Source organism: Canis lupus, chromosome 17 (assembly GCF_003254725.2).
Source record: "Canis lupus dingo isolate Sandy chromosome 17, ASM325472v2, whole genome shotgun sequence".
Lineage (NCBI taxonomy): Eukaryota > Metazoa > Chordata > Mammalia > Carnivora > Canidae > Canis > Canis lupus.
Genome location: NC_064259.1, coordinates 39546170 through 39572153, shown reverse-complemented (window position 1 = coordinate 39572153; position 25984 = coordinate 39546170). Strand labels below are relative to the sequence as shown.

The window sequence follows — 25984 nt, the reverse complement described above, 5'->3', positions numbered from 1 at the left end:
TTATGTACACAAGTGATTTCAAAACTCTTGGCAAAAACAGTGCTGTAAAAATAGTTTATTGCTTAAAAAGAATACTGTTTTTGAAAAGTACCTTCCTTCCAAGATTTTCAAATAATTGCACACTTCATTCACACAGCAGAAACATTGGAAATGAGAAAACAGAATAATATATGGCTTGTTACGCATTTAACACAACTTGACCAGTGCAACCAACCCCTCATCCTGGAGGCTCTGAGAAGGAAAAGGAGCCAAATATTCAGACGGTTTTTACTTTTAGTGTCACTCTAACTACTGGAGAAATTTGGGGTGGGTGCCTATGGTTTCTTACCATCTGAGTCCTAAATAATAGGAATTCAACAAGGGAGCTTAAAATGTTTCAGAAAATTGTTAACAATCTCTGCTGATTCTCCCAAGAGGTAGGAAAATAATCTGTCCCCATTCCTCTTTCTATATGCAAAGGTCTCATGTATACTTGTAAACCAGCTGGGGATCCTCTACCCTACTATCCATGCATCCTGGCAAATGCATAGCAGGTTGGATACACACTACCTCAAGGTGTTTTCTTCCAGTCCCATGGGCTAAATCTCTAGTTGGCAGTGCCCTTCAGAGTGGACCATGGAGGTGAAATGCCCCTTTCAGAGACTCATACATAGGGAGAAGCATGTTATTGCCCACATTGGTCCTACTGGCTGGCCAAGTGCCAGACTCCTACTCTCAGTACAAAAAGCTTTACATTCTTGTTTTCCCTTCTTGTGTTACATTCTTCAAAGACTTATATGCTTGCCAACTGGCTAGAACTCAAACTTTAGTATTTACTCTTATGCAGCCCAAAGCCCCTAAGAACCCCAGATTCCTTCTATTTATTATATCATCCATGGTGGCCCAGGAAACAGAAAGCCTTAAAATCCAAGACCTAAGTGGAGAACATTCATGGACATGAGATACATCATGAGATACATGAGATACATGAGATACATCAAAGAGGCTACCAGACTTTTTTTTTTTTTTTTTAAGACAGCCAAGAATGTGTCTAGTCAAATGAGTGTTCATTCTGAAGCAGCCTGCCTAAGAGCTCCAGTTAATCTGACACTGTTGCCACTGTACCAAACAGTATGGGGCAGTCTTCTTTGTGACATCCCTAGAACCTGTGGGAAATGCTCTGTAACATGCTCCTTGATGGCAAAGCACTGATTTTTGAAAACAGCTAGAAGATATTTGGAGGCCAGTCTGGTGAATCAACTGCATAGTACCAGTACCATCCTGGAACCCAGACTGAGGGGTGGCAATAAGCAATGAGCCTGAGCGGTAAAGCTGTCAACTGGCTGAGGGCTATATCACCAGAGAAGTGCTTTAGGCATACCTGGAGCAGTGGCAGCATCACTACCAACAGGCTTCCCTTAAAGGACAACCTCTCATTTAAGTACTAGGCTTAATGCTTTCTATAGTCCTACTGCTTAAATTAAGAATTAGGATGCTTTCTTGGGTGGAAAACATTCTACATCAACTTGATACGCAAAATGCCTTAAGAAAATAAATTCACAAACAAGGAGTTTTCATCAATCTCTTACCTGAGAGTGTGAGGATTACATGACAGACACATAAAAAGGTCACATTAGGTACACACTTCCCTTCTCACAAACAGGAATGGAGGCTAGAATTTCAGGTACCATGCCTCTGGCTTCTTCTTCTGGTCTTGTTTCTAAATTCTTTAATAAATCCGTGAAATAGGCCATCCAGTTGTGAGAAGACAGACCCAAGAAGTATTTCCAGACTAGGAAGCCTAAGAGTTCCAGTGAAATCCTATTTCCAAGTCAGAAGATCAGTTGAAAAGCTGGAAGACTAAAATCCCCAGTCCTCAGAGCTGCAGGGAAGATTGGGCATAGAGTATGGCATGGCCTCCTTGACTTAGAGGCTCTAGAGGGTAGTCAACATTGTAAGTCAAAAGGCACTTCTAGCCTGGCTGAATAAGCAGCAGGCAGATTTTCTCCCCTGAAAGTAGAACTGAGCCCAGGACTGGCAAGTTTAAGGTATTTAACCTTGGGCCAGCTCTGTGGGTCAGGAATACTCTGGTCCCTGGCTCCCTTCACAACCAGGCCCATCTAACTTATCTACCTCACTCACCTTCCCAGAATTTCTCTGGCACTGCAAGCTGTGGCTTACTGGATTCTAATGATGCAGTTAGTTTAAGTAGTTGCCTTGCCCCGTTTCTGAGGTGGTAGATTTTCAGGGGTGTAGGGGACAAACCAACAGTGCCCTTAGGTGTCCTTTAAGAGAAAAGCTGCTGAGATGGAACAGCCAGGCAGATCTTGAGACCCTGATGTAGAGAAACCCCTGGGGCATGGGGACTTTGGTTTCAAGAAGTCTTAGTGTTCATGGGCTCACTTAAACCCCGTACTTCCAGTCACTGAGGTTAGGTCAATTGCTGGAAATCTGAAGTGGCTTGGAACTGCAGTGCATAGGATGTCTTATGAACTTCTCAGACCTTAGCCTAACCCTGTGTTAGGGAAAACATTCACTGAGGTGAAAGCAGTGATATTCCTAGGATCTTTACCCTAAGGATCTCCGTTTATATACTCTTGGGAAATACAAAAGGAGAAAGAATGGGGCAAGGGAAGGGCAGATGAGAGAGGCTCATTTCGCTGCCATTGTTTGGCCTTTTTTTTTTTTTTTTTTGCAACTAGGGGTCCAAATAGACAATTATTGCTCATGTTGAATTTCCCTTTGTATGTACATTCAGGACTGTTAAATCACATTTGGAGAGTCAGCTTCAAGCTTGTTTTGATAATTCCCCCTTAGCCTGAGCAGAGGATGGTCTGTTCACAGCCAGGGATGAGGCTGAAAACTGGAATCCCATAGCTCTAACCAAGGCAGGTTTTGCTGCAAGAAATCCTTGCAGTTGAGTTCTGGCATCATCCTCCTAGGTCTCTTTATCTAGACAGTGCCAAACAGTGCGGTATAAGCGAAACTTGCAAAAGCCATGGAAGGGGTGGGATACATGCTTGCAAGTCAGTCTCAAAAATGAAGATCTCCCACTTTATTGGTATTGGAATTACTGGGAGAGCTTATCAGGAAGGTAGCCTCCCCCACCCCCCAACTCCCCACCTTCAAAGTCCTGAGCAGCTGGGAGGCGAAGTCACATTGGGAGGTGGGGTGGAACTGATGGATTCTGAGACAAAGATGAGGGAATGGAAAGAACAAGGAAATGGCTGGAAGAAAGGTCTAGAAAATATGGACAGAAGTGAGCAGAAGCAAGGAACAAAGGAACCATAGAACAACAAACACAGTTCATTGAGCTGGGTAGAGCAGCAGTGACTAGATGTCCCATTGCATAGGACTTCAGTAAGAAAGCAGCATGTTGGCATAAGGTTTCATACACCTCAGCTGTCCCTGGAGTCTCTGCTTCTAGAACACCAAGCTAGCCAAACAAAATTCTCAAATCCCAGAATACTAAGCTGGTCAAATGGGCCAACATACAAGAAAGAATGGCTGCAAAGGAGATGATTAGGCTTGTCCCTGCAACACTGTTCCTGCGTATGTGTGAGCTCAGGGGTGTGTGTGTGGGTGTGTGTGTGTGTGTGTGTGTGTGTGTGTGTCTCAAGATCAGCTCAGACTGGTCCTGGCACCCCCAAACTAGGAGTGAGCTCCCTGGGCAGTGAATCCAGCCTGGTGAGAAAGCCTTCAGCCTGGTCAATGTCGGCTCTGGCGCTTTGCAATCTCCTCCTGGATGCGCAACTTGAGGGCCTCTCGCATGGGTGGATCCAGAGGCGTGTGTGCTGACACCTCTTCACTCACCCTTCCTGGATCATCATCCTACGTGGAGGAAGAGTCAGGAAGCTCAGGGCCTGGCCTCTTCTGAAAAGGCGACCTGCCCTGTCCCTAGACAACATTCTCACAGAACTTCATTTGACTCACAGCTTCTTGCCAGTGCCTGTCATTTCCCAGGTGCCCCTGTAATAGTGATTTTCAGCTGGAGGCCACAAGCCCTCCCTGGTTCCTGCTGAGAATCACTGTGTGGCAGGTGTGAGTTGTGCTCAAAAGCATCGCCCAACAGTCTATGCTCCCATGTGGAGCCGACACTTCCCACTGGCCCCGAGGAAAATAGCGGCTCAGGCTCTGGCATTGATTTCTAGCATGGCCAAGGACCTTCAGGCTGCAGCTGTTTCCATGAGGCATACCTGATACACAATAACTGAGGTGACCTCTCCGCTGTCTGCCTCGTATTCTAAACAGAAGAGCTGATGGCCAGAAGGTTCTGGCTCGGAGCTGCCACTACTGCTGCTTTCACCGGACTCCTCACAGTCTGGGTTGCTTGGGTGGGTAGAGCCATCTGGAAGGATGAATCACAATGAGAGGGAAGAGGGGAAGGCTGCTGGAGCCCCTGCCCACATGGATAACACATGAAAACATACTGTAAAGGAAGTCCCAATCTTCTTATGGACTTTGTGCGTGTGTTATATGTTAAGTGTGGTGCCAATCGATAGTTTCATTTACCTTTGTATCCCTGCTCTGGGGCCAGCACAGTTCTATCACGTAGTAGGTACACAATCACAATGCATCTTCATCTAGTGAATAGTGTTGGAAGGTAGTGCAGAGATGGCTAGAGTCCTACGTGGGTTTAAATTCAGGCTCTGCCATTTATTAGCTGCGAGACCTTGGGCAAGCTAATCTCTCTGCGCCTGTCTCCTGACTGTGAGACTGAAATGATAGTCGTTTCCATCCTAGGGGATCTTGGGAAAACTAAGTGAATCGATCTTGGGAAAACTAAGTGAATCAACGTACCCAAGATGTAAAAACACTTTTAGGTAACGCTAAACAAATTCAGTGCCACAATAGTTAGCTATTGTGATCTCTAGGTCCCGGGGAAGCTGGAGAAAAGGCCATTTAGAATAGTTAGTTCGAGTTTCATTCCACACCCACGTCCTGGTCAACTACAGGTGTGCCAAACTCTGTCAGGCCTAAAGCACGACAGCATGGTGGGCAAACCAGTAAACAACGACTTGCTGGTTCCCAGATAATTCCCGTTAATCGTGATGCTTCACGGGGCGGGGGGGGAGGGGCGCGGGGCACGAACCTTCTCTGTTCTCAGGGAGAATGTGAGTGGAGAAAGGGGAGCGTCGAGGTGAGGGTTCCGGGAAGGGACGACATGAACTGAGCCCTGCGGGTTCAAAAGCGGGTTTTTTTCCATGTAGAGAAAAGAGCGCAAAGAGACAGAGGGCTGGGGGCCGAAAGGGCGCGCGGGCTGGAGTAGGCAGGCGGGGCGGGCGGCCTCACCTCGGTGTCGCGGCAGGTACACCTGCAGGTCGGGTTTGCGGGGCCGCGTCGGCGCGGGCGTGTGCCGCCTCCTCGCCTTCTCCTTGGCCGCCTGCTTCACCTTCTTGTCATAGTCGTCCCTGCGGGGAGCCGAGCGGGAGTCAGGGACGGCCGGGCAGAGCTAGGCTGGGGGCGGCGGCGGGGCGGGGCGGTACCGGGCCAGCTGGTTCCGTCGGATGTGGTGCACAAAGCCGTGGCTCATGTCCAGCCGCCCGCCAGGCTTGCAGCAGACCCCCTGTCCGGGCTCTGGAGCTGCTTCCATCTGGAGCCCTGCGCTCGGAGCCGCCGCCGACTCCACGGCCCCAACGGCCGCGGTCCCGCCGGGGGAGGTCCGCGCCGCCCCTCGCCGGACTTCCGGCCCCGCGCCCCGAGGTCCCGCCCCGAAAGCGCCTGCCCGGCCGAGCGTCGCCCCGCGCAGAGTTCCCGGCGCGGGTGCTGCCTCGGGGCATGCGCGGCTTCCGCTCCTCTTCGGGGATTTTCTTTGTGACATGAGCAATACGAAAGAGGACTTAGGCTGACTGCTGACACATCAGAACATTCAGAAAAACACAAAGCACCCATTACACCACTCAGCGATCGGTGTGTGGAATCTTCCTTTCCTTTTTGTGGTGACAAAATGCTGTGTAACTCCCATCACCGGTTGCCTGACCTCGGCTGACTATTGAACGCCGCCGAGCCTCGGTTTCCTCCTTTGTAAACGAGAACACAGCGCAAGTACGTCCAAAAGAGGTTGTGAGGAGGCGGGTATTCAGGCGGGTCACCCAGCGGCACGCCTGCCGCGCAGCCCCTCCAGCCCGCCCAGCGCCCGGGTCCACCTGTGGGTATGGCTTAACTGTCCCCGCCGGAGGACCCGGCGCTGTTCAAAATTTGCATATAGTTTTGGAGCCCTCTCTAAGAAAGGAGGGGGGCACCTGGTGGCTCGGGTTGAGCTTCCGCCTTCGGCTCCGGGCGTGGTCCCGGGGTGCGGGCATCGAGTCCCACCTGGAGCTTCCGGCAGGGAGCCTGCTTCTCCCTCTCCTAGGGCTCTGCCTGTCTTCTCTGTCTCTCATGAATGACTTAGAAAAGGACAAAATTGGGAATTTGTGATTAGCATAGCGACACACTGGCACATCCACACATAGAACACCACTGAGCAATCAAAAGGAACAAGCTGTTGGTACAGGAAAAGGCGTGGAGGAATCTCAAAATAAATTCTCCTAGCTAATAGGGCCCGGCCAAAGAGAGGGCACGCCCTGGGCTTCCATTTACATAAAGCTACTCCCCGTGGTGACAAAGCAGGCGTTTGGGGAAGGACAATTTTGGAGCTGGTGGGTAGGTTTCTTATCTTAATGGTGGTGATGGTCTCAGAGTGTGTATACACCCATCCATCAGTATTTAGCAAACGGCACACTTTAAGCATGCATTTGATTGCATATGCCCATTCCATCTCGGTAAAGCTGGACACACTCGATCAGGGCCGTGGAGGGGATCGTGAAGGCCACAGGCCCTGAAAGTTGAGCTTTCTTAGCTTGATCAAGGCCGTCTCTCTCTGCCTGTGGTTTGCATTTTCCTGGGACGCCGAGAACAATCCTCCAAGTGCGGAGTTGGAGTAGCTAGGTTGCTGCAGGAAGGGGATGATTTAGGGAGGTCGCCTAGTTCTCTGGTGAGCAGCGACTCTGGAGACCACCTCCCGGGCACAAAGAAGCTCGAAGAAATCCGGAGCCCAATGAGACCTCTTTTTTTTTTTTTTTTTTCTTTAAATCCAGAAAATTATGGGTAAGGCGGCAGTAGGCCCGCAGGCTTTTCTCAGGGGCGCACGCAGAAGCTCAGACGCCACAAGAGGCGCAGTACTTCCCAGAGGATTTCTCGCGGCAGGATGTGTCCTGCACCGCGACTCGTAGAGAGCCCTGGGCACGATACCAGCGCGGCTTCTGATTGGCTCCCTGCCGCGCGCTACAGCGTGCCTGGAGCCTGCGCAGAGAGACCGGGCCGGTAGAGGAGATGTCTGGGCGATCCAAGCGTGAATCTCGTGGTTCTACCCGCGGCAAGCGCGAGTCCGAGTCGCGGGGCAGCTCGGGTCGCGTCAAGCGGGAGCGGGAGCGGAGCGGGAAGCCGAGGCGCCGAGCTCCCGGGGCAGTCCAGTGCGTGTGAAGCGGGAGGTCGAGCCGGTGAGCGCGCGCGAGGCCCCGACGCCAGTCGTCCCGGCTGTGCGGGTGAAGCGGGAGCGCGAGGTGGACGAGGACTCTGAGCCTGAGCGGGAGGTGCGAGGTGCGCGGGGCTCGGCTGGGCGCGGGCTCCACTCTCGCTCTCTCCTTTTTCCATTTCCAACCTTCCCTGGGGGTGGGGGTGAGTGGGGAATTCACACTCCCTGGTGTCCGCGACCGGACTCGACTGCCTTGTGGTGAGGACGGTACTAGTTGTCTAAGACTGTAATTTTGCCTTTCGGTCCTGGATATCGGTATATGGTTATACTTTAATAGTAGCTCTTAAACTTCTTGCTTAGAATCCTTTGTTTGGGGCAGCCCCGGTGGCGCCCCGGTTTAGCGCCGTCTTTAGCCCAGGGCGTGATCCTGGAGACCCGGGATCCAGTCCCACGTCGGACTCCCTGCATGGAGCCTGCTTCTGCCTCGGCCTGTGTCTCTGCCTCTCTCTGTCTCTCTCCTGAATAAATAAATAAATAAAATCTTAAAAAAAAATCCTCTGTTTGAACTATATTTGTATTACATATAGAGTCCGGAATAGCACCTTGCTCATAGAGAGTGCTTGATAAATATTCGTTGAATAATTAATTTCAGGATATTCTTTGATTTTTTTTTTTGAAGTGCCTTGTCAGCTTCATGTTTCCCTTTCTTTGGAAGAGACGTTGTTTCTTAGGTATTTTGTATAGTTGTGATAAGATTGTTTTTTCTGGGACACACTAGAATCCCATTTGTTCTTCTGGTTTATCTTTTTTGTTTTCGTTTTGTCTGTCCCTTTTTATTTTTATTATTTTTTTAAATTTTTATTTATGATAGTCAGAGAGAGAGAGAGAGATTGGCAGAGACACAGGCAGAGGGAGAAGCAGGCTCCATGCACCGGGAGCCTGACGTGGGATTCGATCCCGGGTCTCCAGGATCGCGCCCTGGGCCAAAGGCAGGCGCCAAACCACTGCGCCACCCAGGGATCCCTCCCTTTTTTATTTTTATGATGAAGTAGATCACAGGCACTAAGATGGACCGAATATAATGCACAAGTATGGTTTAAAGGAGAGTGAAAACATACATCCTTAAATTTGCCATTTGTCAAGAACTGTGAAGGATTTGAGATTTTATTTGCAAGCTGCCTAGGTAGCCTGCCACAGTTTTCTGGATGCTAATGAAGGCCGTGGAGTTTGTAGTGTCATTCTCCACGGTGCAGTTTTTTGTTTTTTTTTTTTTTTAAGATTTTACTTATTTATTCATAAGAGACATAGAGAGAGAGAGGCAGAGACACAGGCAGAGGGAGAAGCAGGCTCCATGCAGGGAGCCGGACGTGGGACTCGATCCTGTGTCTCCAGGAACAGGCCCTGGGCTGAAGGCAGACGCTCAACCGCTGAGCCACCCGGGCTACCCTTGAAGGGAACTTATACTCACAGTGGAACTCTGGGCTTACAGAGTTTTTTATAGTGGTTTGTGAACTTGCCTCCTATTTGCTCTGTGGGGAGATCCCTGTGTCTGTCTTCCAATGCTGTTTACTACACATCTCCTTAACAAGGTAGTCTGAAGGCAGATAGTGCCTCTGGTCACAATATGGACAGAAACATGAGAGACCCATGGACAATTGTCTCCTAATGCTATCACCATTAGAAGTGGTACATAACCAATACCTTAGAAGCTCCCATACGCCCCTTCTCAATTGTATCTACCTTCTTTACTTGCTTAGGAATTGACTGTTCTGAATTTTTTTCTAATAATTTCTATTTTTAGTTGTATATCCCTAAATACTACTAGTTTTACTTTGTATTTGATATAAATGGAATCATACTATATGTGGTCTTCTGATTTGCCTTTTTTTACTAGCCATATTTTTGAGGTTCATCCAAATTGGTGTTTATGGCTACATAGTGTTATATTGATGATATACCAAAATATGTTTATCTGTTTTATTTGTGGTGGATATTTGATTTGTTTCCAGTTTGGGCCCTTTCAGATACTGCTGCTATAAATATTTTTAGTAAAACACTTCCGGTGTACATATGCAAAAGTTTCTCTCAGGTTTATAAGTAGAGATTGCTGGGTCAAAGGTTCTCAGCTTGATCTTGCTGTACTGTTTCCAGGAGGTTGTAACAGTTTATACTTCACCAGCAGTACATGAGCATTTCTATTGCTCTCTGTATTTGCCAACACTGGGAATTTTCTGATTTTATTTTTTCCTTTCTGGTAGGTGTGAAGTGGTATATCATTGCACAAGGAAATTGGCATTTTCTTGATTGTTAACAAGGGTTATATTCCTCATTTTCTGTTGGGTTGTCGTTTTCTTATTGCTTCACCAGATTTCTTTATGTAATCTGCAAATGAGTCCTTTGTTGGTTATATGTGTTTCAAATATATTCTCCCAGTTTGGTGCTTGTTCCATTAGTGGGCTTTTTGGTGTATTCCTGGGTTACCTGTGTATGGGTTCATCCTGTTTAGTTTTTCTCATTTTTTGGTTTGTACTTGTAGTTGACCCTGAGTACGAGTTTCCCATTTTCACAGCCTGTGATGATTTCCCTTTCAGCAAAGAATGGCCGTGTGGATTCTGAGGATCGGAGGAGCCGCCATTGCCCGTACTTGGATACCATTAACAGGTTGGTAGGACTGGGATGCTGAAAGCAGCAAAAAACATTGGAATCTCTGCAGAAAATTCTTCGAACTGTACATCAAAAACACATTCACAAATTTTATCCCTTTTAAAGCTTTCTGCCCAGAAAATTGTGCCTCCTGCCATGTTTATTAATCGTTACCTTTTATTTATTTATTTAAAAAGATTTTATTTATTTATTCATGAGAGACACACAGAGAGAGGCAGAGACATAGAGAAGCAGGCCCCCTGTGGGCGACCCGATGTGGGACTCCATCCCAGGACCTTGGGATCACGCCCTGAGCCGAAGGCAGATGCTCAACTACGGAGCCACCCAGGTGTCCCCAATCCTTACCTTTTAATATAAAGTGTCAGAGGGCATTTTCTTTTTTTAGGAGGTGCATGTACATAAAAAGCTTTTAGTTTATTTTGAATCTGTTTGATGGAATATATATGGTGTCCTTAAAATGACAGTGGCAAATTTAAGTATTTTTTTGAGTACTTACTACATGCTAAGTACTACTTTAGATGGCTGGAATTTAGTAGAGAAAACAGATAAAAATATGTCCTAAAGCAGAAGTAGTTACTTTATCCTTGTTTCATTTCTCTGATCCCAGATGGCATCTTAAGATGTTTTTAAATTCATGCCTTAAGATAGTACTGTTTAATATATAGATTAGATAAGAACTTCTCTCCGTAGTGAAATGACTATAAGGGCTATTTATTGTGGCAGGTGCAAGCCATTTATGGCTAGAGAGGACTTGAAACATGACTTGAGGAACCGAGTTTCAAATTCTAATTATTTTAAATTTATTTATTTATTTAAAAAATATTTATTTATTTATTTATGATAGACAGAGGCAGAAACACAGGCAGAGGGAGAAGCAGGCTCTATGCCGGGAGCCCGACGCGGGACTTGATCCTGGGACTCCAGGATTGCGCCCTGGGCCAAAGGCAGGCACCAAACCGCTGAGCCACCCAGGGGTCCCCTATTTATTTTTTTAAAGATTTTAAATTTATTTTTTCGTGAGAGAGACACAGAGAGAAGGGCAGAGACATAGGCAGAGGGAGAAGCAGGCTTCCTGCAAGGAGCCCAATATAGGACTCAATTCCGTATCGGGGATCACGCCCTAAGCCAAAGGCAGATGCTCAACCGCTAAGCCACCCAGGTGTCCCTAATTATTTTAAATTTAAATGTAAATATTAACTTGTGGCTATTGCCTCCTTTAATGGACAGTGCCGCTTTACTGGGACCATTACCAATTAATTAGAGTTAATGTTTGAGGAGAAATTTCTTTGTCACCTGTGGATTTAATGGAAGTAAAAGTTTTCTGTCCCCCCCCCCCCAAAAAAAATGTTTTTTGTCCCTTAACCTGCCCTGTACTCATATAACATTACTTTGCAGTTAAATAAGTACATCTATTTGTAGGTATTCTAATATTCAGGCTTCCCATTTATTTTTATGGACAAAAATCGATTTTTCTTTTATAAAAGGATTTGTTCACTCTTGATGTCTTTTCACTGCCTCTCTCTCTTTTTTTTTTCCCTAGAGAAGGGGGTGGGCAGAGGAAGAGGGAGAGAATCTTGAACAGGTTCCACACCCAGCACAGAGCCTATGTGGGGTTAGATCTCACAACCCTGAATTATGACCTGAGTGAAATCAAGAGTTGGGACATTTAACTGACAGAGCCAACCAGGTGCCCCCCATCCCTAGTCTTTTATTTATGTATGTATGTATGTATGTATTTAGTATTTATTTACTTTTTAAAAAGATTTTATTTATTCATGAGAGAGACAGAAAGAGAGGCAGAGACACAGGCAGAGGGAGAAGCAGGCTCCATGCAGGGAGCTCAACATGGGACTCCATCCCGGGTCTCCAGGATCACACCTCAGGCTGCAGGCGGTGCTAAGCCACTGCGCAAGTGGGACTGCCCCATCCCTAGTCTTTTAATTTGGAATGTTGTTGGGGCCCTGTTGCTTTAGTCCTACTTTTTAGCTTTTCCTCCAGAGAAAGTAACTGCAATAGAAGGTTTTCTACTGGTTGTAAATTTGAAAAAGAAAGAGGGTCATTGGCATTGTATGTCTGGTAGAGATACCTTGACATTGCTTTGGGAATTGGTGTGTAGGGGTGCTATATTAAATGTCTAGGGGAGGAATAATGTTCCTCACAGTTTACATATGGTCGTTGAACTATCTCTGAAGGATGCTATGTGATGTTGTGGAATGTGGAGCCAATGCTGCTTCACTTGGGGGCTTTCCTAGACATCTCTCCCTATTAATTGTTTTTTTTTTTTTCTTTTTTTCTTCTTTTGTTTGGCTCTTTTAGGAGTGTGCTGGACTTTGACTTTGAGAAACTATGTTCCATCTCCCTCTCACATATCAATGCATATGCCTGTCTGGTGTGTGGCAAGTACTTTCAGGGTAAGTAAATGTTGTATATTATAAACTTTCTAAGTTTTCAGTGCTAGCTACAGGTCTGCTCCAGAGAGGTTTTTTACTTTCTTTTAAAGAAGGTAAGCTGCTACCAGGAGTCACATCTGAGAATATCTATCTTTATTCCCAGGCAATTGGGATAATCCTAGGAAATCAATAGGAGGTTCTTCGGTCAGAACCTGTGTATGTATGAAAGGGAAGAAAAACTAGTTGAGGCTTTGTAGGAGGTCTTAAAGGCTGTGGGTTTTTGAATCTCTCATGTTTTCTGTACTCATGTCTTATTTTTTATTTTTTATTATTTTTTTTAAATCCTTTTGCTCTGAGGGCTTTTTCATCCTATTCTTTTCTGGAACTAGTCAATTCATTCAGACCAAGCACATGCTATGTACAGTATGCTGGAGGATTCAAAAGAAACATAAACTACATTCCTTGCTCTTATAAAGAGCTCATAGTCAAGGTTAACACATAAAACAATAAGCAAACTATAAGATCATAAGGATTACTGCTGGACTGTGTGGCAGTGAGTATGGATAAGGACTCTGGGAGTTAAAATATGTAGAGATCAATATTAGCTGGAGCATTTGTGTTTAATTCATGGAGGAGGTCAATGTGGGACTTGAACTGGTAGGACATAGAAGATTGAATGGGTTAAGGTAGAGAGACTCTAGAAAAGAGTGGCATTCTGAACAAAGTTACATAGGTACAGGATTGTCCTGAATGTGGGTGTTTGGAAATGCAGGACTGAATGATGATGGATATTTGTAGTTGTACATGTATATATGCATATCTATGTATGTCTGTGCATGTATTATATATAATCTATGCGTAGGTAGTCTTACTTTTAGATAAAGTGGAACTAGCTCATACACAACTGCATGCACACACACATTTCACATTTATGTGTATGAAATTAGTTTCCCTAACCAATGGTTTATGCCATCCAGGGAATAAAGTACTAATGTGCTATTCTTTTTTCCTCTTTTTTGTGATGGGACAAGTTCATGTAAGAGATTCACTGACCAATTGGTATAGTACTTAGTTTTTGCTGGTATTAGTGTGTTCCAGTACAAAGTTATGAAAGGAAAATCAAATCTGATTTGTGTCTCTCTGGCATCTGTCCTACTCTTACAGCCTTTCATCCTTCCTTACAGGCCGAGGTTTGAAGTCTCATGCCTATATTCACAGTGTCCAGTTTAGCCATCATGTCTTCCTCAACCTCCACACTCTCAAGTTTTACTGCCTTCCAGACAACTATGAGATCATCGATTCTTCCCTGGAGGATATCACAGTATGTGTCCATGAGGGTTGATTTGGAACTAGTTCTCTTGGGAGCCATCCCAGGGCTCCTGGGGATCTGCCCCACCTGAGGTTACGGAAGAATCTCAATCCCTTGGGCTTGGAGAGGCTTCTTTTTCTTTGGGAGGAACCAGGGAGACTCTAGTAAGAAGATCAGGATTCATAAATGTGGTCTGATCTGTAGCCTAGCTGTTATTTCTGCATTTAATGTTGAGAATTAGGACTAAAGAAATATGGCTACTTTCTAACTTTAGGACTAAAGAAATATGGCTACTTTGTGAACTATATTAAGCTTTTATACTTTGGAATAGGGATGTGAATTGGGCCTGGTGTAGGACAGTGGATATCAAGCTGCATACCAGCTCCTGGCTACTTTTGATATGATGCGGCCAGAATGGCCAGTGTATCCCATATGTGGGCTCTGGTGTGTGATCTGTGCCAAGAGTCCCTGTATTTTTTTTTTTTTCCTTTTTAAAGATTTTTAAGATTTACTTACTCATGAGAGACACAGAGACAGGGCCAGACACCTAGGCAGAGGGAGAAGCAGGTTCCCTGCGGGGAGCCTGATACAGGATTCAATCCCAGGACCCTGGGATCACAACCTGGGCCAAAGGCAGACCCTCAGCCACTGAGCCATCCAGGTCACTGGATGGAGCCATCCAAGAGTCACTGTACTTAAGTGGAGAGCATGGAAAGTCTTCTTGGGTTTGATTAATGTTGAAACTGTTGATTATAATTTTCCTTTTAAGCAAGTGTCTACATACACATGTTGACTGCTCTGTTCATTTTTAAGGAAAGCTTGGTGTTCAGAGTTTTGAAACATTATTTATGCTGCTTTTATAAGTTTTATAGGCCTATTAACAATTGAGGTTAAAGTAGTTCTAATACTTGGAGAAAGAGAAACAAATAAATGCAAGGTTTTAAAATGAATTAGTAGAAGACCTCTGTTCAGCCCTTTACATAATGACCCTTGTAACTCTGGGACTGGGGAAGGTTCTGTTCCTGCCCCTCTAACCACAGAGAATTCATGAGATCTCAGGTTTGCATTACTGCTTCTGTGCTGGGCCTATACTGGCTCTGTGTGAAGTCCCATGTGAGATTCTGCCTCCTGCTGCTTGCAGAAACTTGAGTGTCCTCCAGCTTCTGACAGTCATTTAATTTATCATGGAGTTGGCCAGACCTGGGGCTTGAGGAAAGACCTAGGATTCAGTGATTTTGGGTTAAACACAGAGATCCCTTTCTACATTAATAATGTGGAGAGGGCCTGTTCCATATTACCTCAGCCTTTATACCTATTGTTGGGAGCCCTTTGGGTGTGTGGTGAGGCATTCACAACCAAAGTGTTTCCTGTTTCTGGCAGAAATTGCTATTTCAGATATATCTTGTGAACTCTGTAGCAGTCCTGCAACAGCTTGGAATTTTCTTTTGCTTTGCAGTATGTGTTGAAGCCCACTTTCACAAAGCAGCAGATTGCAAACTTGGACAAGCAAGCCAAACTCTCCCGGGCATATGATGGTACTACTTACCTGCCAGGTATTGTGGGCCTGAATAACATAAAGGCCAACGACTACGCCAACGCTGTCCTTCAGGTAGGATCAGGATGGGAACAGTGGGGGAGGGAGAGAGGTAACCTGGGAATACCATGAAGTTTAGCCAAGAAATGACTCCTTTCTGTTATGATCATTGGTTCTTGAAGACATCAAGTCTTGCTGAGGACTGTACTTGACTATTTTTTTTTTTTAAGATTTTATTTATTTATTAGAGAGAGAGAGGGAAAGAATGAGTGGGAGAAGGGAGGGGCAGAGGGAGAAGGAGACTTTCGGCTGAGCAGGGAGCCTAACACCAGAACTGGATCCCAGGTCTCTGGGATCATGACCTTAGCTGAAGGCCCACGCTTAACCAGCTGAGCCACTGAGGCGCCCCTGTACTTGAGTGTTCTATATCAAACAGAACATTTCTGTGTCAGCTCAAAGGGCTGCTGCCAGATGGTGAGGCCTCTTCTAGCCTCTGGAGTCAGTGGCCTCTGGAGTTTTCAAGGAATGAAGGATAGAATGTGTGTATGGCTTGGGAGTACCAAATAAGAAACATATGTGCAAGATGGGGTGTGTGTGTGTGTGTGTGAAATAGTGCAGATGTTCCTGTGCTAGTTGTCTGATGTCTTGATCCTGCTCTTAAGCTTACGGCTTGAACTGAGGAATGCAGAAAACCAGAGTTGTCTTATTTGCAATTAAGGTTTGTTTATGTAGAGGCGCCTGGGTGGCTCAGTAAGTTAAACATCTGCCTTTGGCTCAGGTCATGATCCCTGGGTCCTGGAATGGAGCCCTGCATCTGTCTCCCTGCTCAGTGAGGAGCCTGTTTCTCCCTTTCCCTCTGCCTGCCACTCCCGCTGCTTGTGCTCTCCCATTCTCTGTCAAATAAATAAATAAATTCTTCAAAAAAAGTTTTTTTTAAAAAAACTGAGTAATATTATGCATTGTAGGATGGTTAGAAAATGTTGATAAACACAAGAAAATTAATAATTTTGCTTAATTGACCAAAATTAATTAAAAAAACAAATATCTTTTTGGGGGTAGAAGATATAGAAAGTTTAAAGTGAAGTCTTCATTCTTCCCTTTCTCTAGTAGTCCATTATGGACTGGTTTAAAAGCAAATTTTGAAAGAGGCATCTGGGTGGTTCAATTGTTTGAGCATCTGATTCTTGATTTTGGCTTAGATCATGATCTCAGGGTTGTGAAATTGAGTCCTGCCTTCGGCTCCCTCCTCAGCGCTGAGTGTGCTTGAGATTCTCTCTTCCTCTGTCCCTCCCCCTGCTCATGTGCTCTCACATACCCTCCCTCCCTCCCTTCCTCCCTCCCTCCCTTCCTCTAAAATAAAGAAAAAATTAAGAAAAAGGTATATTATGAAATCATTACTGGGATACTTCATTTTATTGCACTTTGCTTTATTATACCTCTCAGAGGTTGTTCTTTTTACAAATTGAAGGTTTGTGGCAACCCTGTGTTGAGGAAGTCTTTTTTTTTTAAAGATTTTATTTGTTCATGAGAGACCCAGAGAGAGAGGCAGAGACACAGGCAGAGGGAGAAGCAGGGTCCATGCAGGGAGCCTGATGCGGGACTCGATCAAGGAACTCCGGGATCATGCCCTGGGCCGAAGGCAGACAGACACTCAGCTGCTGAGCCACCCAAGCATCCGGAGGAAGTCTTTCAACACCAATTTTCCAATAGCATTTGCTCGCTTCTTGACTCTCACATTTTGAGAATTCTTGCAGTACTTCAGGTTTTTTATTATATTTGCATTGCTGCAATCTCATGATAAAACTTTAGTGAATGAGGAGTTGTTTCTTACGGATGAGTGAAGAAAGTGGTTTCTTGAGGTGGAATCTACTGGTGAAGATGCTGTGAGGATTGTGGAAATGACCACAAAGGATTTGGAGTATTACATAAACTTAGCTGATGAAGCAGTAGCAAGGTTGTAAAGGATTGACTCTAATTTTGTAAGTGGTGCTGTGGGTAGGATGCTATCCAACAGCATTACATGCCATAGAGAAATTGTTTATGAAAGGAAGATTCAGTTGTTACCTTATTTTAATAAACTGCCACAGTCACCCTAGCCTTCAGCAACCTGATCAGTCAGTAGCCATCAGCATGGAGGCAAGACCTTCCACCAGCAAAAAGAGAGTGACTCACTGAAAGCTCAGGTGATGGTTAGCAATTTTTTTTGTTAGAGAGAGTGTGAGCATGAGTGGGGTGAGAGGAGGGACTGAGGGTGGGGAAGAGACAGAATCCTAAGCAGGCTCCATGCCCCTTGGGGAGCTTGACATGGGGCTCAGTCTCACAATCATAAGGTCATGACCTGAGCCAAAATCAAGAGTAGGATGGTTAACCCACTGAGCCACCCAGGTGCCTGGATGGTTAGCATATTTTAGCAATAAAGTATTTTTAAATTAAGGTATGTATGTTGTTTTTATTTTTTAATTTTTTAATTTTTTGTATGTTGTTTTTATAGATAGAAGCTATTGCCTACTTAAAGATTACAGTGTAGTGTAAACATAACCTTTAGGATGCATTGGGAAACCCCAAAAGTTCATTTGACTCTCTTTATTGTAGTATTATTTATTGTGATGGTTTGAAACCGAACCTGTGATACTTCTGAAATAGGCTTGTACGTATTCTTGTGCAGCATCTTTAATAATTATATGTTAATCCATTTTGTGGATGAATTGAAGCTTAATCATCACCTCTGTGTTAGTGTATTTAAGGCATAGGAGGGGACAGTGGGGAGACTGGGCTATAGGATGTTTGTAGCAATTCCCATACCCATCAACAACACAAAAGAGGATTCATCTTGCATTGTCACACTTTCCTCCCCATTTTGATACATTTAATGTACCTTTCCTCATTAGCTTCTAAAATTGATTATTTACATTTTTTAGTGTGATGTTGGGATGTATGTACTCATTTTTCTATTGGTGGTTTATTTCATTGAGCTTTAAGAGATATATATTAGTTTTTTTTGGTAGCATATATATATATATATATTTTTTAAGATTTTATTTATTCATGAGAGATAGCGAGAGAGAGAGAGAGAGAGAGAGAGAGAGAGGGGCAGAGACACAGACACAGGCAGAGGGAGAAGCAGGCTCCATGCAGAGAGCCCGATGTGGGACATGATCCCGGGACTCTGAGATCACGCCCTGAGCAGAAGGCAAACAAATGCTCAACCGGCGGGCCACCCAGGCATCCTATTGTATATGTTATAAACATTTCCTTCCAGTTCTTAGGCCTTTAAACTTTGCTTATGGTATTTTTGCATAAAGAATTTGGGTAAAAAATTATGAAGTTTTTATTAGTTTTGGTGTGTGTGACTGATGTCATGCTTTAGACCCTGGAAAGGTCAAATTCTTAGGTAGAGAGAGACTTTGCTTCTCTTATGGTCTTTCATGGCTTTGTGAAGACTTGGAAGATGAACAGAGGATTTGAAGCCTGGCATTAGCCTTGACTTTGTGATGGGTTTTAGTTCCCATGGGAAGTTTTTATTTATAAAATAAGGAGATGAACAAACCCTTTGTGATATTATTGCTGCTAGAATGGGATTGAATGATGAAATACTCCATCTGGAGGCTGAATAGTTTCCTCTCTGACACTTACTTTTTGTATTGTTGCTGAAGCCCCTGAGCAGCCTTCCTCCAGAGCTTGGAGAACTGAGAACTAGGACGAACTTTATCCAGATTGCTTTCCTTTAGATAGTAACTCATTTTTTGGTAATTATTCTCTAAGCATGAAGTTCTTCTTTAGCTGAGCTCAGTTTGCAGGGGCTTTCCTGATCATGTCTATTGTTACAGTACTCCCTGTGTCTGGAGTTGTCCTGAGTTGTCTTCCACTAAGACACCTGGGTTTATTGTGTCCAGCAGAAACCTGTCCTCCTTTCTAAATGGATTACCTTGCCAAAAAAGTTGTGCCCATAGTAAGCACAGTACTGGTAAGGATTCACAAACCAATTAGGAGGGGACTGTGGGGAGACTGTGTCTATTTAAGGTCTCTTCTGTGGTCTCCCTCCCAGTTTTGTAGTTCATACTAGTGAACATGTATTTCTTCCTGAACCCACATGGCTAGTATTGATCGTTCTGCCTCATGAGGTAAAATGTATTTTTGTTTTCCTAAATCTTTTGACCATTTCAATCCTATTTTTTTTTATTCTTTATTTATTTATGATAGTCACACACACACACAGAGAGGCAGAGACATAGGCAGAGGGAGAAGCAGGCTCCATGCACCGGGAGCCCGACGTGGGACTCGATCCCGGGTCTCCAGTATCGCGCCCTGGGCCAAAGGCAGGCGCCAAACCGCTGCGCCACCCAGGGATCCTGACCATTTCAATCCTAACAGAATCAGTCCCTTTTATGTATATGTTCATTTTGTGTCATGTTTCCATAGAATTCATTTTTATTTCATTTTGTTTATATTTATTACCACTCTCTCAGTAAATACCACATTTGGGAAAAACACCGGATTTTAAGATAATTTACATATTATTTCATTTTATTTTATTTTTTAAAAAGATTTTATTTATTCATGAGACAGAGAAAGGCAGAGACATAAGCAGAGGGAGAAGCAGGCTCCCTCTGGGGAGCCCAGTGTGGGACTCAATCCTGGGACTCCAGGATCATGCCCTGAGCTGAAGGCAGCTCAACCACTGAGCCACATGGGCATCCCCATATTATTTTTATGTACAATGAAGAGATGTGGGATTTTTGGCCTCCAGGTAGTAATCTGTACCCTAGCCAAATGGAGTATTTAGGTTTCTAGCTCTCAATTCCTTGAATCCAAAGATAGTCACAGGCCTAATTAGAGTAAATAAAGGAAATTATTTTAAAAAGCTGGTCAGTGGGGGCATCTGGGTGGCTCAACCAGTAAGCATCTGAGAATAAAATCTTAAAAAAAAAAAAAGTTGGTCAGTGAATAGGGCCTTAAATACTTTTTTTTTTTTTTTTTTTTTTAATTTCTTTGGGGCACCTGGCTGGCTTAGTTGGTGGAGCATGTGACCCTTGACTTGGGATTGTGAGTTCAAGCCCCATTTTGGGAATAGACATTGCTTAAAAAAAAATTAAAATTGTAACAAAACTTCTTCATTATGTCTATGTCAGTTAAGTGTCTACAGAACTGGACTTTATGTGAAATAGTACAGAGTTGTTTCTATAACATGAACTTTAAACCTGAGCATTTCCTTCTGCCTCTTGAGGGCCATCACAGGCCCAATTCTAGTAGAAGAGCTTGTTTCTGAGGTTGTGTGCGGGGCCCTGCATGGGGGTTCTGGATTAATTGGAGTGTTCTACTTCTAGGCTTTGTCTAATGTTCCTCCTCTACGGAACTACTTCTTGGAAGAAGATAATTATAAGAACATCAAGCGTCCTCCGGGGGATATCATGTTCTTGTTGGTCCAGCGTTTTGGAGAGCTGATGAGAAAGCTCTGGAACCCTCGAAATTTCAAGGCACATGTCTCTCCCCATGAGATGCTTCAGGCTGTTGTCCTTTGCAGCAAGAAGACTTTTCAGATCACCAAGCAAGGTAAGAAATGAGTCCTTCATCTTTTCTAATGGTAGGGCAACAAAACCAGTTTGATGAGCAAATTTACTTGCACTTGAAGTGAACCTTGTTGTAACTGGGTGTGCTTCTAGTTGATAGCATGATTGCGTTCCTCATTCCTTTCATCAGTCTGCCCTGCTCAGAATCCTGTGACTTCATCTGGATAGAAAGTCTGTCTTATTTGGTAAACTAAACTGTATGGCTGAGGGGAAGATGAGGAGGCTTTGAGAAAGGCACCAGCTCTTAAGCACTTGCCGTGTTTGCTTCTCATTTTGTCATTCTGCAGACTAGATACTCCGATGACCTATTTTGACTCTTCATCCCTCCTAAGTACAACTAGTTATTGCCATGTGAGTAGAGAGGACACTCTGTAGCTCTTAGCACCTGGATCTCATACAACATCCTCTCGCCTCGTGTCTGTTTATTCACCATCCTTTCGTGCTGCTAGTAGGTTTTAGAGCAACAGGGATAAGCTGCACAGTTTTTTTCTTCCAGGAGCTCCTATTCTAGTTGGGAAGGTAGTTGTGTAAAAAGCTGACTCAAGGGTATAAGTGCTATGATAGATGAAGTGAAGTATGCTTTGGGAGGGGGCATAAAGCAAGGAACCCCAGCTGGGCACCTGGGAAGTTGGCCAGGGTCAGAGTGGAGGAAGAGCTAGCTGAGTTCTAGGCACAGTGGAGATAGGTCAGGGCTGGGCATTCCAGGTAGCGAGGATGCTTCCAACAACGTGGACATGCCCGGAACAGATGGAAGGCTGCCAGTAGCCAGGTGCCTAGAGTCCAGGGGACAGTGTGAGAGCTGAGGTGGGAGGGAGGGACTAGATCATCCGGTTTAGGTGCTGCAAAGAGGAGCTTGGGTTATACCCTGACAACAGTGGGGAGTTAGTGAAGGCCTTTAGGCCAAGATGTGACATCAGACTTAAGTTTTAAAAACATGATTCAGGCTGAGGAGTGATTTAGAGGGGAAATTTAATACTGGCTTTTGGTGGCTGGTGAGATACAAGTTTGAAGTAGAGATGATAATCAAAGGTACTAGTTGGGTCAGAGAGCCCAAGGAGAGAGTGAAGACTGGAAGACTAAGGGCTTGACCTTGAGGAGTGCCAGCATTTACTGACCAAATAAAGAGGCAGCCAGGGGAAGGAATGGTGAGGCCTAGAAGGAAAGGAAAACCAGGAATGTGACATCATGCCAGCCAGTGCATGGTTTGTGTTATACTAATTTCCAGCTTTGACGTGTCCCACCCTTCCTTCTTTTCCAGGGGATGGAGTTGACTTCCTGTCCTGGTTTCTGAATGCTCTGCACTCAGCTCTGGGGGGTACAAAGAAGAAAAAGAAGAGTAAGTCATTTTCTTTTGTAAGAGCTCTTTTCTGTTTACTTTTTTTTTTTTTTTTTTAGATTTTATTCATTTATTCACGAGAAACACAGAGAGGCAGAGACATAGGCAGAGGGAGAAGTAGTCTTCATGCAGGGAACCTGATGCGGGACTTGATCCCAGGATCATGCCCTGAGTCAAAGGCAGACGCTCAACGCTGAGCCACCCAGGGATCCCTGTTTGCTTGTTTTTACGGCACTTTGCAACTTCCCATCCTTTTCTTAACTGTTTATTTTTTTGTGTCAGGGTAGTGTCTATGTACACGTGAACTAAGCTTTATTCCTGAACAGGCTCCTCTCCATTTAAAAAAATTAGGATATGGTTATTATCTGATGGCATGCTTAGTTAATACATGGAAATGGTTACAATTGCGCTCTAGAAATCCTGATCCAGTTCTGTGCTGAGGGGCTGGCAGCATTTTGTCAACTGGTAGTCTGGTAGTGCAAGAGTTAATGTGAGGAGGGCTCACTGAGCTGTTTGCGTGGCTTCTAAATTGGTGAAGCAGAGTAAAAGCTAGTTCCTCCCCCTGAGCCTGTACTTGGAGAAATGAGGCTGTCTTCCAAAAAGATTCCCAGTCTTCAAGTCCTCTATCCTTAATATCCATGTTGGCATTACAACTAGACGGTTTCCATGAATGCCAAAATTAACCGTTAGCTTAGAGACTGCTGAGCTAGATGAATAATTTTGGAGACCTAATGCAGTTTTTTTCTTGTCCTTTTTTCGGTTCTGCTGGTGTTGATGTTTATATTGATGTGGAATTGTGGGCTGGCGTTCTTTCTACTAGGTTGCCGTGCCACCTCTGCTGGATGTCTTCAGCCTGTGCACATCCTCTGATGAATTCTGTAACTTGTGTCCTATCAGGATTCTAGAACCCTGTTGTTCTTTCTCATTGCTTTGGTTCTCTTCTCTGTCCTGTCCCTTAGTCTGCATTTCTTTTATTTATTTATTTTTTAAAGATTTTATTTATTTATTCAGGAGAGAGACATTGAGAGAGAGAGAGGCAGAGACACAGGCAGAGGGAGAAGCAGGCTCCACACAGGGAGCCTGATGGGGGACTCAATCCCGGGACTCCAGGACCATGCCCTGGGCCGAAGGCAGTTGCTAAACTGCTAAGCCACCCAGGGATCCCCTCTGCATTTCTTTTATGTCTAGTGCAAGGTGGATTCCTGTCTTCCTTTGCATACAGCGTATGGTTATGGGAAATTCTTTGGATCTGTCTTACTTTGCTTATGAATTTTTTTGTGATAAGTCTCTAGGCCTTATAAATCATTCATTCATTTCAAACACACTTAATTTTTCTCTTATGGGCCAGACCCTGTGCTGGAGGGTCAAGGGGCATCTTGTGGAGAAGACAGACATAAAATAATTACTTGCACAAATAATGTAAGGTACCATGGTGGTATATGTTACATAGGTACTTCTGTGTTTAGTGAGAGCTTTAGGTCTTATGCTAGAAGATGCTGGTTTATTTCAGAAATTTAGAAGTTAGGACTATATTTTTGAAATGCTTTCCAACCTGACAGAATTTGCATTTTGATTTCCATTTGTACAGCTATTGTGACTGATGTTTTCCAGGGGTCTATGAGGATCTTCACTAAAAAGCTTCCTCATCCTGATCTGGTGAGTTGAACCTCAACCTGACTCTTGGCCTGATTTATTTTGCCTGAGAGGATTTAGGGTTGACAAAGAGAGTCTTAGAGAGCTATCAAGGCCCGTTGCCCCAGGATGAGGTTCTGTACAACCCTGCCCAGACAGTTCCTTAGATTCCTGTCACACCGGTGTGTTCATTAAGTTTGGAAGTTAGCCACTGGGTGGTGCTGGCGTGGTTTTTCAGAAAGGTCAGATGAGCTTTCTAAACCATTTGGAAATATTTTAAAAAGTCCGATATTTAAGTTAAATGTCTTTGGAGATGGACATCCATCGGTTTTTGCATTACCCTAACCAGGTGGTGCTGCCCATGAAATGTGCAGTCTCTTGGGTACCCTTTTCATTTACTTACAAACAAAAGGAAGTAAACGTAACAAAAACATTTTCTTTTCGTGTGATGGTCTCTACTGCTCATTCTCCTTCCCTCCTTTATCTTCTCCTTCATTTCTAGCCAGCAGAAGAAAAAGAGCAGCTGCTGCATAATGATGAATACCAGGAGACAATGGTGGAGTCCACCTTCATGTACCTGACACTCGATCTCCCTACTGCTCCCCTCTACAAGGATGAGAAGGAGCAGCTCATTATCCCTCAGGTGCCGCTCTTCAACATCCTGGCCAAGTTCAACGGTATCACTGAGAAGGTAGCCCATTTGCACAGCTGCCTGCTGATGCCCCTTTCTCGGTTGATTTTTTTCAGTTTCTTTTTATTTTTTATTTATTTTTTAAACATTTAAAAAATTATTTTTATTTATTTATTCATGAGAGAGAGAGAGAGAGGCAGAGACACAGGCAGAGGGAGAAGCAGGCTCCATGCTGGGAGCCCAATGTGGGACACGATCCCAGGTCTCTAGGATCAGGCCCTAGGCTGAAGGCAGCTCTAAACCGATGAGCCACCCAGGCTGCCCCCAGTTTCTTTTTATACTTTGAGGTCACCATGTGTGTGGAATGCATTTATCATAAAACATATTATCTGTATTGAGGTTCCCAGACTCCATGCTGTTTCTAGCGGATTACCCCAACTCTTAACTTGATTTGCTGTGCCCTTTCTTGTACTTCTCATATGTTCCTTTAATCCATCTGCCTCTGGGTAGGTTGGAGAAAGGAGGGGATATTTAGGACAGTAGATGCTCAGAAAAGTAGGAAAAACTCCCATCTTTTAAAAAATGTAGTGTCAATATTAAAGTGGAAAAAAACAGCCAAAATATAAATAAAGTGAAATAACTTATTCTGTCACATTACTTTTTTTTTTTTTTTTTTTTTAAGATTGACTTGAGAGAGAGAGCATGCGCACATGTGCATGAGCAGGGGAGGGGAGGAGCAGAGGGAGAGAGAATCCTGAAGTAGACTTCCTGCTGGGTGCAGACCGCATGCAATGCAGGGATCGATCCCAGGGCCCTGAGATCATGACCTGAGTCAAAATCAAGAGTTGAATGCTTAACTGATGGACCAGCTAGGCACCTCTATGATACTACTTTTTATGAAGTTAAAAGTATCTTATCTATTGAATTAACTGTTTCTTGGTTTAATTCCCTTTTTCATGCTAGACAGATTTAATCCTTTTGGTTCTTTACTGGAAGAATTTTTTTTTTAGATTTTATTTATTTATTCATGAGAGACACAGAGAGAGGGGCAGAGACACAGGCAGAGGGAGAAGCAGGCTCCATGCAGGAAGCCCGATGTGGGACTTGATCCCAGAACTCCGGGATCACACCCTGAGCCGAAGGCAGACGCTCAACCACTGAACCACCCAGGCGTCCCAGAATTTTTTTAGCTTAATGTCTCATTCCCTACTGTTTCTGCCTTTTCATTAGCTAAGGTTCTTTTTTTTTCAGATATTAAATACCCATAAAAAGTTCACTAAAAGAGAAACTGTATTGAAAGGCATCTATCTCTTTAGGATCTTAGGGAGACTTGAACTGAGCAGGACTTGGAAGGATGAAACGAGAGTGCAGGTGTTGTCAGAAGTGGCGGTCTGTTGATTGTCCCTTGTACAGGCTGCCATTACCTTATCTCCAAGGCCCTGCCTCTGCTCCAGGTTCCCTGGACGGAGTTGAAAGGCCTGTTTGAATC

General features: G+C 44.4%; 2 protein-coding genes and 1 non-coding gene across 5 annotated transcripts in view; 1 reads left to right on the top strand and 2 right to left on the bottom strand.

The window, feature by feature from the left end:
• Window positions 1-40: 40 nt before the first annotated feature.
• C17H2orf68 (chromosome 17 C2orf68 homolog) lies at window positions 41-7018 on the bottom strand. Of its 3 annotated transcripts, XM_025453811.3 has the most exons (5): window positions 5466-5691; window positions 5272-5390; window positions 5072-5155; window positions 4176-4327; window positions 41-3810 (listed from the first exon to the last, which is right to left on the bottom strand). In XM_025453811.3, the coding sequence occupies exons 1-5, from the start codon at window positions 5570-5572 to the stop codon at window positions 3688-3690; spliced, it is 585 nt and encodes a 194-aa protein (XP_025309596.1). In that variant the 5' UTR covers window positions 5573-5691; the 3' UTR covers window positions 41-3687. The 3 variants fall into 3 exon arrangements, with proteins under 3 accessions (XP_025309596.1, XP_048951981.1, XP_025309597.1); XM_049096024.1 differs by having other exon boundaries at window positions 41-4327; window positions 5466-7018; XM_025453812.3 differs by lacking the exon at window positions 5072-5155 and having other exon boundaries at window positions 5466-5678.
• A 225-nt stretch (window positions 7019-7243) lies between these two features.
• USP39 (ubiquitin specific peptidase 39) overlaps window positions 7244-25984 on the top strand; it is a 32423-nt gene continuing 13682 nt past the window's right edge. Inside the window, 10 exon segments of the mRNA XM_025453802.3 lie at window positions 7244-7387; window positions 7390-7557; window positions 10024-10093; window positions 12413-12507; window positions 13671-13807; window positions 15252-15404; window positions 20654-20879; window positions 22155-22232; window positions 23821-23888; window positions 24367-24555. Of these exon segments, the coding sequence (XP_025309587.3) occupies window positions 7291-7387; window positions 7390-7557; window positions 10024-10093; window positions 12413-12507; window positions 13671-13807; window positions 15252-15404; window positions 20654-20879; window positions 22155-22232; window positions 23821-23888; window positions 24367-24555 (1281 nt within the window). The 5' untranslated portion in view covers window positions 7244-7290.
• Window positions 15154-15281, bottom strand: LOC112665139 (small nucleolar RNA SNORA35). The gene has a single exon (XR_003140244.1). It is a non-coding gene; the product is annotated as a small nucleolar RNA SNORA35 (small nucleolar RNA).